The sequence below is a fragment of the Phocoena sinus genome, chromosome 5 (assembly GCF_008692025.1).
Source record: "Phocoena sinus isolate mPhoSin1 chromosome 5, mPhoSin1.pri, whole genome shotgun sequence".
Lineage (NCBI taxonomy): Eukaryota > Metazoa > Chordata > Mammalia > Artiodactyla > Phocoenidae > Phocoena > Phocoena sinus.
The window spans coordinates 92,664,172-92,677,013 of record NC_045767.1 but is presented as its reverse complement, the minus strand read 5'-3'; the positions used below and the strand labels follow the sequence as shown (position 1 = coordinate 92,677,013).

At 41.2% G+C, this 12,842-nt stretch overlaps 2 protein-coding genes across 5 annotated transcripts in view; one reads left to right on the top strand and one right to left on the bottom strand.

Annotated features, from left to right (window-relative positions):
* USO1 (USO1 vesicle transport factor) overlaps positions 1–8,948 on the bottom strand; it is a 90,126-nt gene extending 81,178 nt beyond the window's left edge. For 2 of the 4 annotated variants that reach the window (XM_032632452.1, XM_032632454.1), the window contains exon 1: positions 8,697–8,930. In XM_032632452.1, coding sequence (XP_032488343.1) covers positions 8,697–8,762 — 66 coding nt within the window. In that variant the 5' untranslated portion in view covers positions 8,763–8,930. Of the gene's footprint in view, positions 1–8,696 lie in introns of all 4 variants that reach the window. The other 2 variants (XM_032632453.1, XM_032632455.1) reach the window with 2 other exon arrangements.
* A 191-nt stretch (positions 8,949–9,139) lies between these two features.
* G3BP2 (G3BP stress granule assembly factor 2) overlaps positions 9,140–12,842 on the top strand; it is an 86,512-nt gene continuing 82,809 nt past the window's right edge. The window contains exon 1 of the mRNA XM_032632808.1: positions 9,140–9,299. The gene's annotated coding sequence lies outside the window, so the exon portion shown is untranslated. The remainder of the gene's footprint in view (positions 9,300–12,842) is intronic.

The following is a 12,842-nucleotide window of genomic DNA, read 5'->3' as shown; positions in this document are numbered from 1 at the left end:
GAATTTTGGGGTTACAAACAAATTTTAGCGTGTAGGTGAATTCACAAATACAGAATCAGTGAATAACAAGGATTGACTGTATCTTAAATACAAGCTTTCTAAGTCAGTTTTGTTATCTACAAGATGGAAGAATAAACTAGATAAATTCTAAGGCTACTTAATACTCAAAACTTTACTCAATTTTACCTACTTAGTAATAATGTAGTTATTTGCTATAAACCTCTGAAAAAATCTATTTGGCCTATACAGTGTTTAAAATAATTTTTAAGCCAATATTTCAAAATCAAAAGACTTCATGTAAAACTCCAGATTTCTACCTTTTCTTTTTCTCTCTCTTTTTTTTTTTTTGCTGAACGTGGGCCTCTCATTGTTGTGGCCTCTCCCGTTGCGGAGCACAGGCTCCGGATGCGCAGGCTCAACGGCCATGGCTCACAGGCCCAGCCGCTCTGCGGCATGTGGGATCCTCCCGGGAAAGGGCAAGAACCCGTGTCCCCTGCATCGGCAGGCGGATTCTCAACGACTGCGCCACCAGGGAAGCCCTCTACCTTTTCTTGAAAAACATCAGCCTGTTAGCTAATGGTAGCTAACACTGTATTTCATACAATTTGAGAAGCCAATGATTATAAGATCCACCATTTTTTAAATGTATTGCCAAGAAAAAAGAAATACTGCCAATTATAATTACAAGATGCAACCTGACTTCAGAGATGTTTAAATGCTAAAGTGCATTACAGAACTGTTAAAATATGGCATGTATAGCACTTACTATGTGCCAGCTATGTTCTAAAATTCTTTATACTTTTTAATTTATTTAATCTTCACCAAAATCCTATTGATAGGCACTATTACTATCCACATTTTAGAGATAAGGAAAACAGGCACGGTGGGTAAGTGACTTGTCCAAGTTCCCAGAACTAGTATGTGGTGCGACGGGATTCAAAGCCATTAAATCGGCACTCTGCAACAACTGGCTGAAGCTGAGCACTAGCTACACTCTCAAGGCAGGACATGCAGGCTCCAGTTTCATCCCAGACCTCTGCTCTCTTCTCTAACCCGACCTGCTTCACTGAACAATGATGTTACCCAACTGACACTGTTGGGATTTGAGTTTGTGATTCTTGCATTAAACAACAGAATACTACATATTAATAAAAAACAGTTCTAAAGAGAAAAAATATGTATGAGTAAAATTTAACCCAGAGTTAATCTTATTTAAAAGGATCAGAAAGGGGTGATAAGAAGGAAAAACTTAAGAGACAGCAGTATTTCAACTAATTCATACTATGCTAACTAGGTATTAGAGTTAATCAGAGATAAATACAATGATGAATTAGATATGGATCCTGTTATCAAGATGCTTTTATAGTCTATTAGAAGAGGATATAGTGTAATTAAGAAAAGCAACTAAAAATCTGATATTTTAAATAATTTCTAATAAAGTAGCTGTATGTTTTAACATGCAAAGACCTCTAAGACATATCAATCAATGAAAAAGATAAGCTGTAAAACACTATAAACAGTGTATCATTTGTGAAAAAGATAAATATGCTCATACAAATATATAATTCTATACTGTATGATTATTCATAAAGGTCTGGAAAGATTTATACCAAACTAAGAATAGTGGTTATTTCAGGAAAGAGAACTGAAATTGGAGATGGTAGTCAAAGAAGACTTAAACCTTACTAGTATTGTTTGCCATTTTGTGTAATAAAATAAAAAGCTAATTAGTAAACTAATATGTATAACCTCATGCAGGTGACTATGTTTCAGGACTCTTGTTTTCAGTAATTGCCATGTGAGGTTCACAATTCCACTTATTAAGAAAAATATGAAAAGAACAAAAAATTCCATTAATAATTGATAAATTGGGCATAATCAGAATTATAACCTTATAATCCAAATTTAATGTTTGTTTGTTTTGCTTACTAATAGTGTCATTTATTTTTATTCAGTAATACACAAAGGAGGCCAAAAAAGAAGCAATGGGAATAGGAGTGACTAGGAAAGAAAAACCTGAGATGAGGAATGTGAAACTTTTTAGGTTTACCTCTGAGAAGTAAAAGGGGTAAAAAAGAAGATGGCATAAAACTAGGTTGGTGAGTCACATTTAAAAGACACTGACATAATGTAGTTTGCAATATTTTCTCACAATTCCTAATAGAAATCCATATTTTTTTTTACTATTCAGTAACTATTTAACTGACATGCAAAAATGAAAGGAATGTCAATTTAAAAAAATTGAATTCAACCATTCAATCATTTATTCAACAAATATTTATCAAGCACCTAATACCAACTTATTTGATATAACTTTGCCTTCATGGAGCTTAAAACATAGTTATAACTTTTTTGGAGCGAACTTCCCCAACCATGACTATAGGACTAAAATAATTCATGCTAATCAACAGTCAATTCATTTATATTGTTTGAATGGAATAAAAAAATTACTGTTTTCAAATACAAAAAAGAGCTAGAAATTTGGTTTAACTCAAACTCTACTACTGAGAAGATTTTCCAAAAAGAAAAAAAAGCAAAAGCCAGACTTATCTTCAGATGACCTAAATTATTACAATCTAAAAAAAAAAAAAAAAGTAGGAACATTACAGTCAAACACAGTCTCTCTGCAGATAAATCCATAAACCTAACACAATCTATTTCCATTACAATTACCAATAAGTCAGCTGACATAATATACTGCATTTATTCTCCATGCTTTCTCTCAGAGATGAACTATGTTTTCCAAAAGCACACCCTTTTAAGCAAGGCATCATAATGAAACTTCTCTACCAAATAACAAATGCTAGCATCTCAAAGTCTAACACTACCAAAGTTTTCAAGTTAAATGTGACTAACTTTTTATACAAAGAATGTTTATGGCATTTCTGCCTGAGGTATAAAAATATAAGCATGTCTTTTCTATGATATCTACAACACAAAAATCAGACAGAACAGTATAAATAATAAGAGATAAATGTATAAAAAGAGAAACAAATTTATATAAGAAATTCTTACATTCTCTCCTAAAAGATAATTCAGAAGTGATTACAATTACTTCTCAAACCATAAAGCATCAGGAATTACTTTGTCTTTTAGGCAGCCAAATGGGCAACGCTTCATGAACTCCATAAAACTGATGATAATGAAGAACTTCTAAAATGCAGCATTCCTTTAAAAAAATATATCATTTAGGACAATAGTAACCAACATGTGTTCCTCAGAACACTAGACATACAAGGTTTCCTGGAGGAAAAAATGTATATCATCAATTAGATTTGGCAAACACAACTTAGTTTATATCTCCATCTTGAAAATATTTGAAAACATCACACAGTGCCTATTTAATAAACCTTGTATAAGTATCAGGTTTTTTGTTTTGTTTTTGACCATCACTCAGTACACACTTCTTTAGTAACAGAACCCTTTCAAGTACATCTACTCACTTTCTTTGGGACATGGTTTGGTATGCAAATTTTAAATGATACAAATAATCTATACATAATAAACCTTCAAAAGAGCCATGTAGGGACTTCCCTGGTGGTGCAGTGGTTAAGAATCCACCTGCCAATGCAGGGGACACGGGTTCCAGCCCTGGTCCAGGAAGATCCCACATGCCACGGAGCAACTAGGCCTGTGCGCCACAACTACTGAGCCTGCGCTCTAGAGACCGTGAGCCACAACTATTGAGCCCGTGCGCCTAGAGCCCGGGAGCCACAACTACTGAGCTCGCACGCCTAGAGCCCGTGCTCTGCGACAAGAGAAGCCACCGCAAAGAGAAGCCCGCACAGCGCAATGAAGAATAGCCCCCACTCACTGCAGCTAGAGAAAGTCCACACGCAGCAACAAAGGCTCAACGCAGCCAAAAATAAATACATTTATCAAAAAAAAAAAAAAAGTCATGTAGTTTTCAATAGACACTACTTAAAAAGAATATAAGAGACATCTTTGATTGGGTATAGAAGTGATCAAAGCACAGATCATTATTAAGGCTTTCTCTGACACTGTTATTATAAGAGAGCTAAGAGGGAAAACACATTACTATACTGACCTGGTTATTAATGTAGAATATGAAACAGGAATCCAGATACAGGAGTTTCAGGCTACACATTTATAGTAACGTGGTACCTAATGTGCTTGACTAAACCAAAACTATGTCTAAATTTAAGTGCACATTCCTTAATAACAATTTTTATTAAAAGAAACTACAGCAGTAAAAAAAAAAAAAAAGAAACTACAGCTGTGTCCGTATTGTTAGCTCTTTTGCTTTTTAAGCCAGCTGACCAAAGTCTGATGGAAAAAGAGATGCCTTAACAGTAGAGTAATTCTGCATATCTTTTCTGGACTTTTGCAACTTTCATGCCTTGGGACACAATTTGAGAAGAGAATCCCCCCTCTCCACGATTTATCACCAAATGTAGTTAACACTTTTCTTGGAATCTGCCAAGAAACTCGCTTTTAAAAAAAGATATTAGTTGGAAGGTAGATGGGAAATTAAGCACATCTGAGCACTCAAAAGAATGAGTAGGATTTTTACTATAATTAGTGTTTATTTGGACCTAGCAAAGGATGCCAAGGCTAAGGAGGCTTCAATCATCAGAAATCAGTGCCTTTCTCTACTAAAGTAAAAAGGAGAAATCAAATTAAAAAGTATTTGAGGGCTTTCCTGGTGGCGCAGTGGTTGAGAGTCCGCCTGCCGATGCAGAGGACACGTGAGCCATGGCCGCTGAGCCTGCGCGTCAGGAGCCTGTGCTCCGCAACGGGAGAGGCCACAACAGTGAGAGGCCCGCATACCGCAAAAAAAAAAAAAAAAATGTATTTGACTCTAAAACAGGAAAGGTTTAAGGTGAATGAAATTCTAGACTTAAAATATTCCAAACTTTATAGAATTATTGACTATCATATGATACAAACACAAATATTTACTATTTTGTTTCTAAAGAACATCTTAATACCAGTCCAAAGTTACTCTTAACTAAGTATGAAAAGCTAGGCACTATGCAAGCAATAACACAGCTCACACAGTTAGAAGGCACTTTAGTTAAGAAAAAGCAGGAAAGCAGTCAAAGCACGGCAAACCTGAAAAATCCTTTAAGTAAAAAGTTCGACAAAAAAAAAAAAAAAAAAAGTTCGACGTAATGAATTTCAATCATTCCAGAACTTTGATTCCTACAGTCTTTAAAAAGTATTGTTTCAGCACCTAGTAATTGGTAAGCTGCTATGATTACAGTTCTGTGATTTCTTTCATAACACCATAATTAATTCATTTAACAAATATTTATTTAGTATTACTACGGAAAAACAAAGATTAAAATATCTACGGGGACTTCTCTGGTGGCACAGTGGTTAAGAATTCACCTGCCAGTGCAGGGGACACGGGTTCGAGCCCTGGTCCGGGAAGAACCCACATGCCGCGGAGCAACTAAGTCCGTGTGCCACAACTACTGAGCCCGCGTGCCACAGCTACTGAAGCCCATGGGCCTAGAGCCCGTGCTCCACAACAAGAGGAGCCACTGCAATGAGAAGCCCGCGCACCACAACGTAGAGTAACGCCTGCTCACCACAACTAGAGAAAGCCCGTACACAGCAACGAAGACCCAACGCAAATATTAATTAATTAAAAATAAAAATAAAATATATATGAACACTGCCCAAAAGATGCTTAAGAGTCCAGAAGAGATGGCACAGATTTAAAGGGTAGAAAATGGTAAAGAGCCTAAGAAATGCACAATCTACTTAAATTGTGAAGATTGCTCAGAGGGGAAAGATTCTATGCAGCTTGGTGGGGAAAGAAGTAAGGGGTGCAAATCAGGGAAGGGATCGATGATGGATTTAAAGGAGAAGTAGAATTTAGACAATGAAAAGAGGCTTTCCACTGGAAAGAGATGAGAATAGCAAAAAAGATGGAAAACCACAATGAAAATAATTTAATTTTGCAGGAATGGACAAACCTACAAAATACTAGCTGATAATGCAGAAGTTAGATATTTTAAGCTCTGGCAACTGGAATATCCAGGTCACTTCAAATCACCAATTAAAAGATCTAATATTGTACCAACACACTCTATTGATGCTCTATAAATACTTCTAAATTAGTGACCCATGACCCCTTATATCAATTATTCTTCCTGATGGAATGAGATGGTGAAATAAATTTTATTCATACTGTAACTCAGAGTAAACTATTAATTCTCATCAGAAGACATATTAGTTCTCCAATTTTGAGTATACACGTTCAAAGTTAGGCAAGAACAAGGATCCCCCCAACTTTCCTTTCAGTTTATATATACAAGATACACATCTGATACTCAAGTTTCAACTTTGAAATCATGATATAAAAGCTATGTTGTTCCATTCACTATGGCAAGATCAAAGTGTTCTAGTCTCAGCTCTGCAATACTGCACAAATTGCTTTAGTGCTCTGTGCCTCAGTTTCCTAACTTGTAAAATAAGGGGGTTCCACCTGGATGATCTGCAAAGGGGCTTTCAGCTTTAAAATCCTATACCCAGTTAAATGAACATCACCTTTTCTACAGAAGTCATTGTGCCAAGACTAACTATAACAAAAAGAGTATTCTTTCCCTAAACACATGTAATAAAAATTAGCCTTTATTAAGCACATACTAAGTCTTAGGCTCTTTCTATTCCTTACTTCACTTAATCTTCACTACACCCATCAGAGTAGGCATTTTCCTCATTTTACTCATAAGGTTTCAGCCTCTCTTGCCTGTTCAATCCAATTAGGGGTGGAAGGCAAGGATTCAAATCAAGGTCTAACTCCAAAGCAAGCTCTAATAAACCACACTATAAAACTTGGTGCCTCAAAGAAAAATATCAGACAGATAATATACACAAACAAAAGCTGAAGGGGTGGGCTGTGACTATGGTAACCTGGAGAGAGCGTGGTCTTCTAAGAGCGCAGCTCAGCTGCCTTGAAGCCCCGGTGGGAATGGACAAGAGAAGCCAAATATTGGTTTGTGTGTCTGCATGTGAAATCTCCTGATTTTCATATGAAGGAAGATAAGATTCACCAGCCTTCAGCTTCTGCTTTAAACAGTTCTAACTCAGATTTTGTGAGGTTAGTTCTAATAATTATATAAATTTCCAAAATTCCCAGATAAGTATTAAAATACAGGGCAGCAGCAATAAAGCCTAGGCTTTGATGTAAGGCAAACTTTGGTTGAATCCCTGCTCCATTACTAGCAGTGTGACCTAGGTCAAGTTACTTCACCTCTCTAAGCCTCATTTCTTCATTTGTAAAGTGAGGATACTATCACCTATCTTTCAGGGTGGTTAGGGATCTAAGGAGAATGTGAACTATAAAGAGCACAGTACCCAGCACAAGGTAAGAGCTTGACAAATGAAAGCTATTATTTACCCTTCAGGATCCCAGTTAACACAGAACATGGGATCTATGTTCATAGACAACCCAGTAATGCATACAAATACTACCCAAAGTTTACCTTTAAAATGTCATACTTTGGACTTCCCTGGTGGCGCAGTGGTTAAGAATCCGCCTGCCAATGCAGGGGACACGGGTTCGAGCCCTGGTCCAGGGAGATCCCACATGCTGCAGAGCAGCTAAGCCCTTGCACCACAACTACCGAGCCTGCGCTCTAGAGCCCATGCGCCACAACTACTGAGGCCGTGTCCCACAACTACTGAAGCCCGCGCACCTACAGCCCGTGCTCTGCAACGAGAAGCCACCGCAATGAGAAGCCCGTGCACCGCAACGAAGAGTAGACCCCGCTCGCTGCAGCTAGAGAAAGCCCGCGCGCAGCAACGAAGACCCAACGCAGCCCCCCCAAAAGGTCGTAGTTTGTCACTTTCTTGTAGATCTAAAATTACTCTCAAATTAAAAGCTTAGTTTTAAAAAATGTCATATACACTCATTTCTAATAGACAACCAAACTTCGAAGAAAGTTTATCCTAAACCTAAAATCGAACCAACTTATCAAATACTGTTTGTAGTAGCCAACAATTTTTTTAAAGTGACGCTGCAAATCCTGTTACCACGAGTTTAGACTTCTGAATGGGGTGAATGGAAGGGAAATGTGTTTCCAAAGCAGTTTGAGCGCGAAAGATCCCTACAACGTCCGAGGGAGTATTTCCCAAATATTTGGGTAAGACTGAAAAACGGGGTCCGAACTAATAACACCTGGCAGAACGACCTGTCTCCAATTGAAGGGACAGGGGCAGGCAGCTTCGTGCCCAAACTATCGTATTATTCTTAGCCAACTGCTCTGGTCAACAGCTGGGTTTTAAACCTTCTTGCTGTCTTCCCCAAAGCCCCATTCCAGACCGCGAGGGAGGGAGCTGGACTTTCCTCACCACCAGTGTAGACACTGGCGAAACGGGAGGGACAGGCCCGCGGCCCCGAGGGGCGTGGGAGACAGGTCGGGCCACCGCTGCCCCGTATCGATGACTTCCCGGGCGGCACCACCCGCGGACCACCACCAAGCGGCCTGCGGAGCTGTTGTCAGCAGGGCCGAGCCGCCGCGCTGGGGGTTTCGTTGGGGGCGTGAGGAAATAACTCGGGGGTTTCAGGAGAGGATGGAAGGCACGGGGGCAAAGGGGGAGGAGGCATTTGGACTCCCGGCCCATGGTGACGCGCGGGAGGTGACCTCCGGGCCCCCGAGTCCTCCGTCCCAGTTCCTGCCCGGACCCTTCCCAAGTCCCGGACCCGCCGCTCCTCTCACCGTCTCAGCTTCTGTGTGCTGGGGTCCGGCACTCTGACCCCCCATAACCCCGCGGAGGAAATTCATTTTGCCGGTCAGCCACCGGCTCCACCGGCCCCGTCGGGAAAGAAAAGATAACTTCCCCTGTCCTCCGCAGGGCCTGGCCCCCCAAGCCCGCACTCAGCGCTCTCCGGCCGCCACCAACACCGCCTCTTACTCGGCTGCAGCTCCAGCCCCCTAAGCCCGGAAACAGCCTCCACCACCTGTCGAAATGCGCATGCGCGGGGACGTGGCATTACGTGGCTGCTCGAAGGGCGAGGGCAAGGGGGAAAGCAGGCGAGAGGAGGCCGGTAGCCTGGGTCCGCCCAAGCCCCGCCCACTGCTCAGGCCCCGCCTCCCTCCGCAAGGACACTCCTCCTACCCTAGCCCTGCGCTGGTCGCTCGGGCTGGTCCCAACCACCCACGTGGTCCGAGCCCTGCCCTGCCAGCTGGAGAGGATCCGGATAGTGTACGCATTTTGGCTTGCAGGGTGTTTAATTGTCGCCGGACGTAGTGCAAGCTGTCAAATCTGGGGTCGTATTTTGTTGAGTCGAAAGTGAAATTTTCCTTCGGCCGACGTGACAGGTAAGGGTTCCCGGCCCCTGGAAGGGTTCTTTTGGTTTCGCGGTGTAGCAGTACCGGCGTTGTGGCCTTCTTGTCCCCGCAAATTGCATTTCTTTACAGGGCTTTGTTTGGTGGTAAAAAGGTTGCTAGAGCCCCCTCATTCCACTGCCACAGGAGGGCGCATTTCTCAGCTCTTGCTCTTCCAACCTGCTAAAAGGAATTCCTGGATCTAAATACCAGGTACACCGCTATTTTCCTGTGGTTTGGGGAGGAAACCACTCGAAACCTGCATTTAACTTACTAGAGAAAATACATTGATCTGCCGTGTCAGTTCGGCAGCTAGTAGCATGACGTTTTGTTATTAACTCTAAACCCCTACATTTTCGGTGTGGTTTTTTTTTTAGCATGAAAAATGGCATTTTTCAAATCGGTATGCCTTGTTTCTTTCGAAATGAGAGTGCCAGGTACACACGCTTATGGAGTAGTCTTGTAAATAAATATCTTGAACCTAAAAAGCGCAGGGTCTAGTTAGCTAATTGATTAATACACGTCTCCACTTGGATGCCCCACAGGTCTCAGATTCCCCGGCCTCCCTTAAAGAAAACAAAATCAATGTGCTTTTTCTGTGTGCCCTGACACGCTCTTTGGTACCATTAGCCAAATAATTGCCTAAGCTAGAAGGAGGAAGCTGGGAGGAATCTGAAACTCTGGATTGCACCCCCATGTGTTCAGTAGTCAATCCTGTCATGTCTATTTATAGAATATTGCTCAAATAGGTCTCTGCTCTCCATGCTCTCTGCTTCTGACATAGTTTATGTTGTCATTTTCCACCAAGATTATGGCAATAGCTTCCTAACTAGTTTGTCTGCATTCACGCCCTGGCTTCCTTCCAGTCATCTGCAGTCCACCCTTGGGTGAGCCTAACAATAACAAAACACCTGTCTGTGTTGATCTTCTTCTGAAAGTCCTCCAGTGGTTGCCCATTCTCTCCATAATAAAATCCAAACTCCTTAGCTTGGTGTACAGGCCTATTATGTTCTGGCTCTTGCCTGTCTTTCTAGCTCCTGTCTCCCTCACATACTCTGGATATATGCCTGGATATGCCCTTCCCCTCCCTCCACTTCATCAAGGAAACTCCTGCTAGTTCCTTAAGACTTTTTTTTTTAATTTATTTTTATTTATTTTTGGCTGTGTTGGGTCTTTGTTGCTGCTCACAGGCTTCCTCTAGATGCCGCGAGCGGGGGCTACTCTTCGTTGCGGTGCGTGGGCTTCTCATTGCGGTGGCTTCTCTTGTTGCAGAGCATGGGCTCTAGGCTTGTGGGCTTCAGTAGTTGTGGCGCGTGGGCTCAGTAGATGTGGCTCACGGGCTCTAGAGCACAGGCTCAGTAGTTGTGGCGCATGGACTTAGTTGCTCCACAGCACGTGGGATCTTCCCAGACCAGGGCTTGAACCTGTGTCCCCTGCATTGGCAGGCGGATTCTTAACCACTGTGCCACCAGGGAAGCCCCATAGTTCCTTAAGACTTAACTCTGGCATCCTCTGAAAGCTCTTCCTGAAATCCAGATACGTATGTATATGCTAGCACTTTGCAGTTGTTGATATGTGGGAAGCTCTCAATAAATGCCTGTTGAACCGGACTGTTAAGGGCACAACTGTGTTATTCATTTTTATATCTCTGTGGCTTAGCATTGTCCCATAAAAGGTGATATTAATGGATACATGAACAAAACATTAAAGGAAATATGAATATAATGCTAAGGAAGAAGGTCCTTTTTTCATCTGTAAAGTGGGATTGCAGATAACACATATCACAAAGGCTCTGGTGCATGTTCCTTTCCTAGTGCCAAGGTTTTAAGCCTGGGTGACTTGGAGAACAGTGGGGATCATACTGCCCAAAATACTGTACACTAAGCATTGTCCTCTGCTTTAAAACTGGACACTTGACATTTTGCTTCAGACATTTTCCATGGGGGCATTTCATTGCAGCCTAAAAAAAATAACCAATAAATGCTCAGCATTTTTATTACCAGGTAATGTGTGCAAAGAACTTCACCCAGTCCCTAAGCCTTACCCCTCCCTGAGCCTCTCCTCACCTCCTCCCTGTGCCCCACTCTACCCCACTATCAGAGATAAAGCTCTGAGGTCAAGTGGGACTCATGGATGTCTATCACATGTATTATTTGGTAATAAAAAGTAGCGCCTTGACATCTTAGCAGAATTATTTTAAGACACCACCCTTTTCAAAATGCCCTGCTTTGTTTTAAATTTTGCTGAATGTAGTAAGTCACTAACAGCGTACTATGAGTTTTCCCTTCATTTGACCTGTTTTCTTCCCTAACAGCCTCCACTGGCCAGGAAGGACTATGGGCAGGAGGAGTGGGCAGTCTGGGACAGAGGAAATGAGGGTGGAGCCCCCAGATTTCCCCTTGACCTCACAGTCTTGCCTCTCTCCTGGTGTCTGGGAAGGGGTAGAGCTGCTTGATGCTTCCAGGAAAAAGAGGAGGCAGAGAGGGTACAGTGCCTAATTTTTCCCCCAATCGGGCGTCTGAAAAGGGAGCAGCCATGAAATGGACTGAAAAGAGAAAGGAGATTACATGCAAATCCAGTTCCACTGATTTTATAGAGAAAAGTCAGAGACCATGTCTCGTTCCTATTTGTACCCTTTAATGATCTAGCATAATTCCTTTTACATGGCAGATGCTCAAGCACCATAAAGGAAGAGAAAAAACATGAAAAAATTGTGACTGCCTGACTTACGCCCTTATACTTCTCACTTTCTTAAGTCTAAATATTCAGTATAAGAATGTCATGAATCATTAACATACGTATAATCCAAAATTTTAACTTGGGTAAATTAAAATTATTTTTCTGACAACAGAGCAACTAACAAAATTCATTGGTTTGAAATCCACTTTTAGAATTGCTTCCTTACAATCCCCTAGTTCAGTCGCTCTCCTCAGTGGCCCACTTTCCCCATCCTTTCTTACTTTCTAGTGGCAAACTCAACAACAACAATGAAATATCATTGCACAAGATTGTGTTTTGATTGAGGGTAGTGGTGATACGGTGGGGTGTTGTCCATACCGACTTAGGAGGATGAGTGGAGGTGATAATTTGTGTTTGAAATATATCACATACAGGTTTTTAAAGACTAGTTACTGGAAAATCAGGGTTCAAAAATATTTTTGATAACATTATGTATTAATTTTATTTATTAATCAAATAACACACCGCAAAATAAATTGATAATGATGAAACAGCAATTGAAATTCATAACCAATCAATAGTAACAGTATCAAAAACATTTGTGCTCTATCTTTGCTAGACTATCTATTCAAAGGACTTTACATAAAATGATTGACTTAATCCTCACAACAACCTTATGGGTAGTGTCATTAGCCCCATTTTTCAGATGGCGAAGCAGGCACAGAGAGTAACTTGCCTGATGTCATACCACTAGGAAGTGGCACAGCTGGGACATAAATTGGCAATCTAACTCCAAAGCCTGTGCTCTTATGTACTATGCTATCTGACCTCTCTAGACTCAAGGCACCAAGTAGAAAG